The 15,330-nt window shown below is 37.6% G+C and overlaps 1 protein-coding gene across 1 annotated transcript in view; it reads right to left on the bottom strand.

Moving 5' to 3' along the window:
• Positions 1-1,567: 1,567 nt before the first annotated feature.
• Positions 1,568-15,330, bottom strand: part of LOC117946358 (glutamate receptor ionotropic, kainate 3) — a 96,084-nt gene continuing 82,321 nt past the window's right edge. Inside the window, exons 12-16 of the mRNA XM_034874435.1 lie at positions 13,400-13,518; positions 9,436-9,653; positions 6,162-6,387; positions 5,677-5,927; positions 1,568-4,952 (exon numbers count right to left, since the gene is read on the bottom strand). Of these exons, the coding sequence (XP_034730326.1) occupies positions 4,758-4,952; positions 5,677-5,927; positions 6,162-6,387; positions 9,436-9,653; positions 13,400-13,518 (1,009 nt within the window). The 3' untranslated portion in view covers positions 1,568-4,757. The remainder of the gene's footprint in view (positions 4,953-5,676; positions 5,928-6,161; positions 6,388-9,435; positions 9,654-13,399; positions 13,519-15,330) is intronic.

Raw genomic sequence — 15,330 nt, 5'->3', positions numbered from 1 at the left:
GCCATCAAACTTTATAACTCCTCCCTCTAAGTGTCCGACACACAGACACTTAGAGGGGTTGAAACTGGACAATATTATTTGTATTGTGCATTAACTCTGGCTTGTAATGTGTGCAATATTCAACTGCTACTATTATTATTATTATTACTTTTCACCATTATTACTTTTCACCATTGCAACACCTTAATTATGGAGTTCAATATTGAACTGTATTGAATATTGAATACTGAATTATTATTCAAGTATCAAGTATTTCTGATTCTGATTCTGATTTTGTACGCATGGAAACATCTGTAGAATGCATAGAATCTCCTATCTGACATCTGGTAAAATAGCCAGCAAAGTACACTTAGAAATAAGAATATGCCATAATTTGTTTTTGTTTACTCACTGTACTTTTTATGTTCATTAGTCATATCTTCTTCCATCATAAACTGTGTTGTGATCCCCATAATTTTTCTGGTCATTTGAAAAAGAATCTGCATGAAAAAATACTGAGTTTGAAAATTGAGTTGGTATCAATATTTTACTTATTGTAAAATGTATGGCTAGTAAGCCAACCAAGTAGTCTGTACATATCATGTTCAACTTCCCAGGATTACTTCGTTGCTGTTGGAAAGTCTGCCTTATTTCACTCTTTTCAGCTTTTCAGTTACCTTGGGCTTTCTTTGTATTGGCTTTTTTTTTTAACTCTGGTGGATTTATGAGGATTCTGCAGGGTAAATCCAGATAGCTAGACTATTTGTCCGGAGTTTTTTGTTGCACAACTAAAACAAACTTTGAATGTACGTACATACAATACGTACAACTTACATACATTCCCCCAACATGTGTATCCCGAGGCTATTTTTAAAGAAATGCCAATAGACCAGAGCACGTTTTTATTCCATCCCGGATTGCTGTGGGAACTAGCCAGACCCTCCTCCACAGCGCAGTAGAGAAAGGTCTGGCAAAGCAAGACTAAAGGCTTTTTAATGCTTCTGTGGGGGCCCCACGCAGAGCTTTTGCCAGTGGCTGCGTCAGTGGCCTGGTGTTTATACTGTGCTGGGGTGCGGGTCAACTTGTGCGGCGGCATGAGTGTGTGTTAGAGAGAGAAGGGATGGAGTGGCGGCGACTGGCTTTGGAGCGAGTACTGCCTCTAGAGTCATAGTGAGAGAAACAAAGTGTCTGCCATGTGCTTTCTTACCAAGGTGGGAAATCTTTAGCAGAAAAAGTTAACCCTCTTCTTGATTTCTTGTTGTTTATGGAGAAGAAGAACCAGGAAATGAGTCGGGGGAAGTCCAGTGCTACCAAGCCACGGCCAAGAGATATGCATCGCCGCAACGTGTTACATTTTTTGAGAGGTGAACGTCAGACTACGTTAATTTGACGCAGAAGCATGAAGCGGCCATAAATACCAAGCAACCATAACCACAGCAATGCTAATGTTCACTCCAATGTAAGACTCAGATGGGAGCCTGAAAATAGTTACGTTTATTGCCCACATAAAAGACACACATTTTCCTTTAGCATGAGAAATCCATGTTTTGTTACATTATAACATAACACCAATCAACCAGTGGCTCAACAGGAGATATAGTTTGTATTTTTTATTTAAATCTTCATATAACCCATACAGCAAACTGTACAATTGAATTATTCACAATGTGTTAAAAAGAAAATAATTCAATAGCTTTTCTATAGTATTCTGTTGAATTTTTCACATGTTTTACTCAGGTGTGGGTTATTCTAATGTTCTCTTAACACATAAAGTTACTAGTAAAACAAAAGTTTTTTTCCCCGTTTTTTTTTTTTACAAAACCTTACAAAAACTATATTCATAGAAATTCTGCATGTCCACAAAGAAAACCCTGGTTGGCACCAACATAGTCATTGTATTGTTTGAGAGGTTTTCTGCCTAATAATAGAAGCTGTGCAACTCAAAAGAAAGGTATGCATACAAAGGCATACCGTTGGGACTGCTGGAAAATCCGAACTCATATCACACACTGCTAATGGAACACAGGTCATGTAGCTTACACTTTGCATTACTTTTCTCTCACATGTCATACAATTTTTGTGTAAAATGACATTATTATTCACATTAATTTATAAAAAAAAAAGATATATATTCAGTAACCAAACTGACTGAATCAGCCAAATCAGAACCCTGTTGTAAGTCCAACTCATTTTGATTGTGGTGAAATTTTCAATTATTTCCACATATTACAGAGGTGAAATACAAACAAACTTGAGTCGTTAAATCACCTGCATGAAAAGCTACAGTACACATTAGGGTAACAGTAATATTGTACAACCAGGTCCTAATTGGGATTTCAAGAGCTGTAAAGGTCCAGTTACACATGATAAACCCTATTCTCCCTATTCTAAGATATGTCCCCTAAATTCTTGGGGAAGCTCCACATTTCCATTTTATGTTCATCTTACAGAACTCTGTCAGCCATCATAAAAGACGATTTACATACAGGGTCCCATCTGAAGGATAGTAATCCAATATGCCATAATATAATGCATTTTAATTAAATAAATAAGGTTTGGGGCTGTGGAACTGGGGTAAAGTGAAGAAGTACAGTAGGTTAAAGTGACCTCTCTAATGAAATAAATAACATCTATAACATTTGACTGTGAACAGAATTCATATATGACAGTATAAATTTAGCAAAATACATTTTTTTTCCTGCAGATCTTATCTACATACTCTACTTTGAAGGGAATCCATAGACAATTATACAGTGGTCTCTACCAAACCAAGGCTAAGTTTAATAGATATCTGGAGTTTTCTTGAATCACATAGTTATGTTTTTTTAGTCTTGACGTATCAACAACATAAACCTCACAGAGGTTTGCTGTTTGTTCGGCTCCTGGGTGACAGCAGCTCACAGACTCCTTGAATCGTCCTACATCATGACCTTTGCTGAAGATGTACATTTATTCAATGGGCATTAAAGCCAACATGAGCACACAAAATAATCATCTGTCTTTTGTCTATTCAACACATTATCTTTCCGCATGTTTATCACTACACCTATGAATTTAACTCTGTCCACATCCGGTAAAAAACAGAACTTTCAAGTTTGAGATAACCTTAAAAAGTCTGTTAACATTTAAAATCAAAATGACGCTCATAAAGCAAAACAAAAGGTTTCCCTCTAACCCTCTAGATCACACCTGCAAAATGAACTGTTCAAAAATGTGTTTAGAAGTATTTTGGACATTCAATGGTCCTGTAGCCACACGAGTCCTTCACATATTTCAATGGATACGTCACAATTAAATGCACTCAAAAAAACAATATACTTTTTAGGTCACAGTCTCTTACATTTTGTCTCTGTGATTTACAATTAGTTATTAAAAAAAAATACGGAAAACTGATCCAATGGCCTCCAACCCACTCTAGACATACATGTGTATACATGTTTTTGTAGGTACATATGTATGTGCAGAATGCTACTATTTGTATCAAATGTGAGCACCAATATTTGAAATTGTTTGTATAATAGCTCAATATTCTCGTGATTTATCATTTTGCAAATTACACAGGATCAAGGTTATGTTTAAGAAAGATGTTCTATCAGTAAATGATGGACATGCTGTTTTTTTATTATTCCTATACAATGATTGTTTTACATGACAGTGTTGATAGCAATACTGTACTTTTAAGGTGAATTGGTTTGCAAAACCAGCAAATACAGTGCCACTTCTGCGCCAATAGTAATTCACTTTGGAAAATTATTGGTTGGAAAAACATTTATAGCAAGTTCTCTTAATAGTCCCATTTAAACCTCCTCAATTTACTTTGCAATGAGCGCAAGATTAGTGCTCTCTAAAACAAAACAAAAAGAGAAGGAACTGGCCTATACTGTACAGTATCTAGTTCTGTTGAATGATCAGATCTTTGGCAATCAATATTAAACTGATTAAAATACAATCATGTAAAAATCATTTTGACATAAAATGCACTTTTGCTCAAATCAATCTCTGCATCAATGAGTATTTTCTTGTGTCTAACAATGTAGTCAATTTCACATGACAACTTTAACAAACATATTTACTGCTGAACAGTTGTGTCGCCATGGGTTTCCAACAACAATACTGCAGATACTAAAAGAGTTTTCTTACAGGTTATCACATGTGTACCTGTGAACCATGCTTTCAAAAGATCCTGTCTTATATTCTTCAGCTTATGACTCAAAGATAACATAACGTTATGTTCTGCCTTCAAAGGCCATTTGGGAGGTTGTGTAAATTAGCAGGATAAAGGTGAGAACTTGATATCATAATATTAATGTGTGGCAAAACAGATCTCCAATGAAAACTGTCCTTCCTTGTCCTCTATGTATATCTTTCATTTATTGCCATTTTTAAGAAAGCATGTCTTCTTCTTCTTCAGTCCATCATTTTAATACAACTCTGTCTTTTCACTGATTGAGCATTCCTTGAACAATGTGTATTTTCTTGTGTTTTTGTGTTGCGCACGTAAACATCAGACTTGAAACTGATTATTTTGGGTGTATTGTTTTCCCAGAACCCCCCCGTTATTACTTTAACCTCTTGTGATTTGGAATACAGTGGTAAATGTTGTCATACCTGTGTGGCTGATGCTGCCATTTTGAGATGCCCATGTTTTGTTAGTGTCCCCATGTCACTGTGGTTAATGGTGTATCTGGTGGTGATTCCATCTATGCCATTGTCTCTAGTCTCTGGCATGGCCCCTGACACGTTGCTCAGGAGGTTCTTGCCCTGTGGGGAGCACATAGTCATGGGAACACAGGAGTCATCCCAGTGCTGCAGCTCAAGTTGTCCTTTCCTGGGAGTCGTCGGTCGTTGTAGGCGTGCATGTTGATCACTGCATCCGTCTTCACCATGGCTGGAGGCTGAGGCTTGTGTTTCACCCGTCTCTCGCAGGTGAACGACAGTCTGATCTCGTCCATCATGGCACTGCACAAAGACCTCTGGGCGAAAAGGGAGGGTGCGGGGAGGGGTGCAAGAAGGAGAAAAGGGGAGAGGGACGGGGGGGTAAATGCCTTAGCTTTGAATTTTTTCTGACAGCAGAGAGTGTGGACAGTCTAAAGAGCACAAAATGCATTAGAACATAACATTCATGTTGTGTTACTGCTGGTATGTGGATGTGCGCATGTGTCTCCATGGCTGTCAGCCACTTCAAACTGCACCACCATCACATTTAGCCTGCACATGGTTCATTATTGCTTCTGTGTCAGAAAGAGTGAACAAGTATGGGGCAATGAAAATACAACTACTCACTTAGCATGACTCAAATTAGTGAACAGTAAAGCGTGCATGCTATTCTGACATCTCCAATGACTAATAATGGATTAGCTTTCTCTGCTCCAATTTGCAATTATGCCTGTTAAAATAAGTAAATGTTGTGGTGTTATGGCCCAAGTACTCCAAGGGATTAGCCGAAGGCATGCAAATCCTTTTACAACGTGTTTGAACTCAAAGCCATTAATAGAGCACGGCTTTGGTTTAGAGGCTGTGTGTGTAATAAGTATCATAACAAAATAGGCATGGTTAGCAACTTATTTGTTAAAATAGAGGGTAAGTGAAACTGAAATCCCAATGGAGTGTAATTAAATTAATGTTAGACTTATTTTCCATCCATCCAAACCCGACTAAAGATTAAATTGTATGCATTTGATTTATGGGGATATATACCTGCTCACGATCTGCAGTCTTCCTTAGCTTGTAGATGAATTCAGCAATCGCCACAAAGACAGACAGCACTAGGCCAGATGCCAGCACAATGAATATACCACCCAGGTTTTGAATACCCATGGGGCCTGTCTCATGGCGCTCTTCATCCAAGCAGCTGCTCCCACTCCACCACTTCTCCTTCAGCATGTGTAGGCGCCCATCCTCCAAGATGCTTAGGATTGCTATGGTGATTTTGTCTCTGTAAGGGGAGCCTGGAAGCAACATAAGGACCGCTTTACTTTGAAAGAAATGCCAGCTGGATTCTGTGATAATAAGGTTCATAAGCACATTGTGGCATACTGTCTCACTGGTAGCTAAATAAAAAACAGTCAATGCAGCTGTGTTGTCCAAAAAGCAATCTCTCATCCTTCAAAAGGCAACACAACATATAAAAGGTGTTGAATTTTTTTTTATTTGATAGTCTCAAATGTATTTGCAGGTCTTACCTAGAGGAGTGCCGATGCCGTAGCCTTTGCTGTCGATGATCCCTCCCACCTGAGTAAGGTTACAGTTCCTCCTGGTAATGTAATCAATAGTTGTGGACTCCATAATGAGGGCATAGTCTGACTTCAGCACCCTCTGAATCCCATCCTCAATAGACTTTACCAGTGATGTGCTCGGCTTGCTGCTCATGAAGGCCCACATCTTCTCAAAAGTAGAAACCTTAGATTTCTGTAAGGGATAAAAAGAGCCAGTTAACAACATATATGCCTTTGAACCTGATTTGAACAGTCTCTCTTGCTGCAGGTGAGGAACAAGTGGTTGCAAAATATACAGTGCTATTACCACAACTAAATTACTTTCAAAATATTATAGTCATAAGCGTTAATGCTGAAAATACTGCTAACCATGAAACATTGCTGGCCCCTTTGTAGACCTTATGAATAAATTACTTAACACCTGACCAAGTGATTTATATGATTCCTCCTACAGATCTACATTGTCACAGGATTAAAGGACAATAAATTAAAACTTTGCACACATCTATTCTCATAAGTGCTACTGAGGCAGCAATAAAAGAATGCCTCTCCATTAGTCTTGCATCAGACGTGTGGTATTTCATGCAATTTTATATGAGGTCACATTTATGCCATGTCTAATCTTAAATAATTACTGTCTAAAGACTATAAGCCATTTCAGATTGTGAAAGATGCTATTATGAAAAGTCCTCCATTAGGTTTAACTACAGTAGAAGAACAGTCCTAGTTGCTTAAAACAAAAAGTACCACTTAGGATGTATAGCAAGAGTTGCCAAGTTGGCATCTTTGTTACCGGATTTAATGATTTTTGAAGTCCCAGATAAGTACATGAGGTCAACTTATACAGGTAATGCTGGTCCACAATACAGCAATGTACGATTTAAAATGATATAGAAAGCTTTCCCCTAAATGCCTTTTCGCTGCTAAGAGTGCAATATGGCGTGCTGTAAAACCTCCAGTTTCCAATTACCTTTAACAATAGGTGAAAATACTTTCCTTGGAAACCGTTGAGATGCTTACGTGTGCCCTTTGATTAAAGCATTAGTGTATAACTATTTGATATGAATGAATGTCCGTTACATTCAAGCCATTGCCAAATGAGTTGCTACAAAGCTAATTAAGACTATCAGCTCCACATAACTCTCTCTGTATTTCTTAGTATCGCTTTGTTCAGAATATTTGTATTTTTATGATGTACAAGCACAATTCTTTTTCTGTTTTTATTGATATTTATTTAACAAAACAATACCTCCTCAGTGGCTTCCAACCTCTGATTATGTTTGTAATGCAACAGGTTTTTGATAAAGTGGGGCTTGAAGGTTTGGGAACCCCAGGAAAAGATTTCTATTAATGTGCATAAAGAAGGCAAGAAAAGATGGAAAAATTTCCAAAAGGCATCGTATGACACATTAGACATTTGTATAATATGTCACAAAAAGTTAGGTTTTATTTCGATCATTTACACTTTCAAAATAACAGAAAACAAAAAAATGGCATCTGAAAAAGTTTGGGCAACCTGCAGAGTTAATACCTTGTCATCTGAAAACCCTTTGCTATCTTCTATAGCATAAACGTGTTAACGAGGAACACTTTCAAACTATCCTTTATCCCTTCATTGGACTAACTTTGTGGATACAACTGTGTTCGTGCATCAATAAGTAAGTCTGACAATGTTATATAGGATTTATGAATATACGTTAGCAACAGTAGGCATATTCACAATTGTGCTATTTTATGTGCGAGCTAATATTGCTGATCTGTTCATGTGCACTGCAAGAGTTATGTTTCTGTTTACTGAATGCGTTTTTCAGTGCAAATACAACCGAGAATGTAGTTTTATCTCAGTAATTATGGTATATTAGGTTATTAATGTTGCTCTCTTAAAGGCAAACGTTCCCCTGTACTGTTGTTAAGCAATCTAGACTTTACGGCACCGTAGTTAAGTGAAAGTAGGTCAAGTTGTAATATACTGCCTCTACCTCTGCAGCATGTAATACTGTCTATTTACAGAGGGCATTTCAATGTATGCATGACCGTTTCTATGTTAATGGTTAGAACACAGTAGTGTACAGTAGTAGGCAAACATACCCCCCAGTATACTCCATTTGAGTAGAATCCAGAGAATAAAACACTTTAGTATTTTACTGAAACATGAGTTTAGAACCGAATCCATCCAGTGCAATCCATACACCTGCAAAGCCTTTATCTGCTCCCCGGTCTCCGCAGTATTTATCATGCTTCTCTGCCTCATTGAATTGACATCATCAGGCCTTTCTGTAAGTGCAAGGGGCGCAGAAGGAACTCTAGCCATACAACTCTGAAGAGGTAATTAAACACCTGTTACTCCTTCTATTTAAGATGCTACGATTTATCAAATTGCATTGAAATGATCTAAAATAACTTGCTGTTACATGGCTTTTCAGAGGAAGAGAAAGTGGATTTCTTTTCAAGTTGCCAACAAGTTGAGTTGGAGACGGGCATGTCATGTCTGTGAACAATCTTGCAGTTTTGTAATTAGTATATAATATATATAGCCACTACGCTACAATCTTTGGGGGCATAAAAACTAGGGCAAGCAGATGCCCTGGAAGAATCAATTTATTTCTATCTTGCTATTGAATATCATAAACTTATGGACTATCTTCAGTGGAAATGTGCAGTGTTTTCATTTTCTTTCTTGGAGAAAGTGTAACTCTGTTACATGTGTTATTCAGCATCACAGTAGCAGCAGCATCTAAAGCAAAGCTTAAAATAATAAAATAAAGTCAAAGACCCTGCAGGCATGCTGAAACTTCGGAATAAAAAAATCATTATGGAGGAACACATCAAACAGTGTAGAGAAGTGGAGAAGCTGAAGAATTTGCCTTTGCTGTGGGAATTAAGATCTAACTGGAAATATATATAGATTTTTTTTCCTTTGGAAGCATAGGCATACTATATAGAAAGAAAAGTTTTTTTTTAACAAAGTCAACTTAACTAAGATTCAACAGATTTTGTAATTTCTTAACATATAGAACATTATTTTTAAGATTGTGATTATTTTTTAAGTTTTTGCTTGCCATGCTTCAACTACAATATGGCTGCACACTGTAAAAGATTGTACATGACAAAACCAATTTCAATAATATCCACATTGCCCCTTCAGGATTTTACCCAACTAGTATGTTTTTTTCATTTAAAACTTTATAACAATAATTTAGCTTGACCCACTAACAACTACTCCTTCTTGTGTGTACTATACCTTGAAGAAAGACATGGTTGCGCCATCTTTGACCACACCATACTCAATCTTGGTCTGCTTAGCGATGTCATCGGCTGAGTCCACAGGCGAGTCCATTCTCTCCACAGTGAGAAAAGCGGCTAAATTTGCCGTATAGGAGGATATAATTATGAGTGTGAAGAACCACCAGATCCCACCGATGATCCTGGTCGACAGGGCTTTGGGCATCAGTTCTGAGCCTGTACACAACACAAAGTGAGAGACTAGCAATTATCTAAAATTGTACCTGCCAACTATGTTACCAAATTAAACAAATGCAGAAACATGATCACTTGCGTTTTTGTTAATTAGCCTTCAAATGTTTTTGGCACTACTGCTGCTGATTAAGGCGCTGTCAGTGTGGAAGAGGATATTGAAGCCAGTTTGGCAGTTTAGACAAACTCTTAGCAAATAATTCAGAATGGGCCGATCAGACCAGTAAACCCTGTGTTCCTTAGGCTTCTAAATTAAGTACAAAAGCCTTTCTCAGCTCGTGAAAGCCTTTAGAGTTGACAGCAATAACTTTAATTAACTCACTATTTCCTCAATCACACCTAAAGACAACTATTATTTGATGTTGCATTGAGATCTAACTTGATAACAATGTGTTTTCATTGAAAATATATTCATCAAAAGCGTTTGAGGGAATATTAAAAAAAAACTAATTTCATTTTTTCTAGTATGGTGTGAGCCCAGTATATGCTCCAATTATCATTAAGAATCTGATTCATATACAATATACAGCTAGGTTACTGTTCACCACTGTAATCACGCCTAATACCACTTGCTACTTAAACATGGCAGCATTAAGTTAGCAATGTAGATAGATCGATTGATAATTAATAGCATTTGCAGACAAAACTCTTGTCTGAAATGAGTTTTGAAGAACCACTTGGCATACAAGTTGATCAGTGGAACCAGTGTTAATGTAGGATGTGTGATGTCATATCATATATAAATTAGCAAAACCAATACATTACAATGCAGGACATAGCAGGTGTGATCCACATAACTATAATTCATGTTCTTATTACGTTACCTCACACCTAATCAGGTTTACCAGATGTACACAATAAAGTATACAGTATATAAAATAGAAAGCGAGATAAATCCAAGATATAGTCCATATAGCCAGACTGACGGAACACATCAGCATCAGCCTTGACTTTGAGTGGTCCTCTGCTGAGTAATACTATGTTTACAATGGCTCACTGACTGGTGTTAAAGTTACTTTATATCTCATCTCTGACAACCTTTAAAATACCCTTGCGCTTTGTGCACTCTGTTACTTTACTGAGAAGATTTATGAGGGCAATTCTAAAGAGTAACAAGCCCACAGAAGGGGGGGCAGAGTGGTCAGTTCTTTAACCTCTTCTACCAAATTTGATTGGATTTGTCCTCTATCGTTTGACAAAGACGTTACATGGTTGCAAACAAGGTATGACACTAGCATCCCTTCATTCACTATGACTTCACAGAGGGAAGATCCAGATGCATTCTCTGCTTGCACTAAAAATGGAGTGAAGCAACGGGTAACTCAATTGAATTCCACACTATAAAGTGCCATTGTCAGCAGGGAACAGTATATGGTGCTGCATCAGAGCACTAATAAATACAAAAAGGCGATCAACCATATGGTGCCAGGGACATAAAACTGTGTGAAAATGCCATACATTTCCTTGAGGAAGGACTCATATCTAGTAAACCAAGGAAACATAAATTTTCTTTCAGGAAAGACAAGTCTGATACTATTTCAGTCACCAAAACATAATCTATCTCACTGACTGCTGCACTGTGCTATGTGCTCACGTGAATGCTGTACATAAGTGCCTATAACTATGAAGACAATTACGGTACAAAACAGTGCAAATATCATTATGGGAAATCTGCATTTTTTAATTTTGAAATCAGCTTTTTTTTTTATTGCTTTTCAGAAATTGTTTTGAGAGATGATATTGTGAACAATGTAGGCAATAAAAATGTAGCTTGTTCCAAAAATTAAACCAAACTATTGTAAATTATTGTTCTACAATAAAACAAAATCTGATTAATCAATGGAATAATCAGTAGAATACTTGATTATTAAAATAATCGATAGCCGCAGCCCTACATCTCGGAAAATCAAGGAACAATGTCAGTGAGAATGAGAGAATTGGGAATAAGTCGGCTCATAAATCAAATATACTTTCTGAAATTACTTTATGTAGGGAAACCAATTTACGGGGAATGATCAGACATATGTTTGTTGTGAGTAAAAGCCTACTGAGACCCCCAGGATGCATTTGAAGTACACAGAGTGTTTGCTTTTGCACCTCCACATATTTTGCGTTCTTTGTCTTGTCTATGACACCTCCCTCCCACAGACAAGCTGGTAGATTTTTTTTTTTTTTTGGGATCCCTTCAAACATCCATTTGCATTTTAAACATGTCAAGGAAATGGCTTTCGTCTCGGCTGCTGTCACTGTGTTTGGCAGACAGGCAGAGGATGTCTGTTTATGTGTCACACAAAAAAATGTCCTCGCTGCAGCTACCTACATGCAGCATGTGTCACGGAAAGCCAAAATCAGTCTGTCAATTTTAAACTGAGACAAATAATGTTAAAGATCATTATCAAGATATGTTGAATTTAAAAAATCATGTAGAAGCAATTATGCAACATAAGGAACTATGCAACATATGTCCATAATCATTATTCAGATGCTAGAGAACACACTTGAACTACATATTAACGTTGATATTCCGATGGGAATATTTGTACTCAAGGATCTATGAATAAAACAATGATTAGCAGCAACTTCAGTTAACTGTTATAAATATGAGATACATGGAGCCCAGGCATTGACAGAAAACACTGTGAGCCATGATACAAATTATAATAGGGAGTTCTAACCAGTTTAGTTTAATATTAAAGACTACTAACTAGCTCATTTTGTTTTTATTCTCCAACTCCTCTGCCTCCCAGCACCTTGCTGCTACTCATGCATCCCTCTGCTTGCTCTGGCAAATTGGCAGAGCTGCTATGCAGTTTCACAAGAGTGCTGCCGAGCTTCTGTGCTTAATGAATTGCTGAATGTGTTTGCTATCCTATGGGCAAAGATCCACTGCTGAGTCCTACTAAGCCTCTTTGATTTGTCTTGTTACATAGAGGTTAAGCATTTTATTACTTGAGTCTTTTTTTTTTCCTCCACAGTTGACTTCATTATGTCATTTCTGGGCCTTCATTTGCTTACCTATCCCTTTTAAGGGACACCTAGCAAATGGAAACCTGTTTATATCCACTTGATTTTTCAGTCAAAAGGTAGAATTGATTTTGTGGTGTGGGATTTGGTAATACTTGTTGGGTTCTTGTGCTTAAAGAAGAAATAGCTTATTGTTTTTCTTACTGGTGTGAGAATTATACTTTAGCATTAAACAAAAACACAGTGACATTTAATTGGTGGGCTACTTGTTGGACAGTTAGGAGTGAGACATATGGATTCTCTACAGTGGGTCACTCTCAGTGCAAGTCTTATGGCGCTAAAACATCACATCAGCCAGCGTAGCATGGCTGCCAGCTTGCATTTGTCAGACATGTTCCTCAACTTACCCTTTTCATTGGAACATACAGATAGCTCTTGAGCAGGGCCAGCAACTGTGTTATGGGGAAATTAATGCAGCAATGTTTTCCATCCTTACTTGACAATCTCTGACAAGTGGCTGGCACCTACTCTTCCCTTTTTAAACAGCAGGTAGGTGACAACAGCTTTCCTTTGTCATGTAAGGCTGAGCTCTGCGGTTGTTCTTGACAGGTAAATGTCTTATGAAACCATCACAGAATAGAAATCATGGAGCTTGTCAGTTAAAGTGGCAGAAAGAGGGAGCTAGCAGTGCACAGGTAAAGGAGGGAGGGGTGGGTGGTGTGATAGAATTGTTTCTGACAAGGAAGAGGATGTGTGCGCCACCAAACCTTGTTGCATTAAAGATCCAACTCCAAACCAGAAGCTGTTGAGAAGGGTAAAGTTGTTCTCCACCACATCTGATCCGGGGTTACAAGGATGAGCGTCATACCATTCATACGGGCTGAACCTGGGAACGAGAAAGGAAGTTGGAAAGCTGTTTTAAAACTTTATCGGGTATGAGATCTGAGAAAATGCAAGAATTGCATCATCTTAATCGGTAATGAATACCATTCCTTCCTCAAGAAGAATTTCAAGAACTGAATTATTCTAGCTTGAGAGCTATTCTGAGAGTTAAAGCTATTTTAGAGTTCCGTCTGTGGTTTGGAATAACACAACTACAGTATTAGTTGCAGTAGACTGCAGAACAGCAGCAGATCTACGAAGCAGTACTTAAAGCAGCATTAACTGAAGCCAAATGGCGGGGGCAATACAAGCTATAAACACAACCTTGACAAACCTTAAGAAGTTCTTATGGCAAACATGCTAGCAAACATTTGCCTATTTACATGTCCAGTCAATAAAGAGCAGGTCATTGCTAGCATTATTTTAAAGTGGTTTATGGCCACATGATAATGTCCGACATTGACTCTGTTTTGGTCTCCACCTTCTCGTAAGTGAAATATCTGGCTCGTAGTTGTAAGTTTATTTTGGCTACTATTTGGTGCTGGGCAGTCAGCAATTGATCGTTTTATCAGAGCTTTATCACTGAACAGCTGCCTGCTGGATACAGAATTGATTAAAGCAGTAACAGCGGTAACACACTGCACTCAAAGGCACCAGAAATAGCCGGGAAGCCTAGATTTGGGCCTGATCACACATAGGGTACCAAAACCCTGTATTAATATGGCACAGGTGCCTAAACAATTGGTATCTACCAAAGGAAATAGCAACTTGAATTTCAGTGCATCCTTTTAGGGACACTGAAATGCCTGTGCTCCTCTCTGATGCTTGCGATGGTCACAGCCAGTGTGGCTGGAGAGATTGGATAATATGGATGCCGGAATGAAAATAGCTCCGCTTCTTGGCACTTTAGCATGCGGTGTGTTTCTGGCAAAAGACTTAACCTGACGATTAAAGGTGTGGTCCATGAACACCAAAACAATGTGATGAAAGACATTAAAAAAGCTCTGTAAAGCCAAGAGAAAATACAGAGTTTGATGATAGTTTTCTTTGTATTCATCATTAAAGCGCAGCAGCTTTTAAACTTAAACCTCCATTGTTTACATAAAAACACTGACTACAGTAGTGCAGATTTAAAAATGTGACTTTGTGTGCTCTCATAAAGTAGGCAATGATATGACCAACCACAAAAGGTTGGATTTTTCGTAATTGTTTTAATAAACTCATTAAGATCTGTTTAAAAAAAACTGTTTTTTTTTTTTTTTTATTCCTCTTTTCAGTCAACTTTATTATGGGATCCTAAACTTATGAGCAGCACTGTATATGCTATAAGTCCAGTGGTTTCATGGTTTCAAGTGTAAAACTATTTTTAAATGTCGCATGGAAACATTTTGAAATCCACTGGTCCTGGTTTAACCTTAACTCAAAAAACCCTCAACTATTTCTGATATACATTATATAAAAGTTGACCAAGAAGACACATAAATCAAATTTTTCAGAGGGTATAAAATGTTATGTTTGAGAATGTGAGGCATAAAGACTCCTCTTGAAGTCACATGAAACCATAAAGCAAGCATTTTTCTATATCTGTACCATTTAGGTTGACACCTGCTGAAGATGATGCACTATTGCACAAGCCATCTTGAGAGACAGATTCTGAGATAAAACATGCTAAATGTCACTACTTTCCCCTTTTGAAATGTGTTTATATAATGTGAACAATCTTTTTCTGGCTCTTTATTCTGAGTGCTCTGAGTACAATTGGATCCCTTAGACTCCAGATAGTATCTCCACGAAATGTGGCATATCTGTTATTTTG

Source organism: Etheostoma cragini, chromosome 6 (assembly GCF_013103735.1).
Source record: "Etheostoma cragini isolate CJK2018 chromosome 6, CSU_Ecrag_1.0, whole genome shotgun sequence".
NCBI classification, from domain to species: domain Eukaryota; kingdom Metazoa; phylum Chordata; class Actinopteri; order Perciformes; family Percidae; genus Etheostoma; species Etheostoma cragini.
The sequence above is the reverse complement of the archived record's forward strand: the minus strand, read 5'-3'. Positions and strand labels throughout refer to the sequence as shown.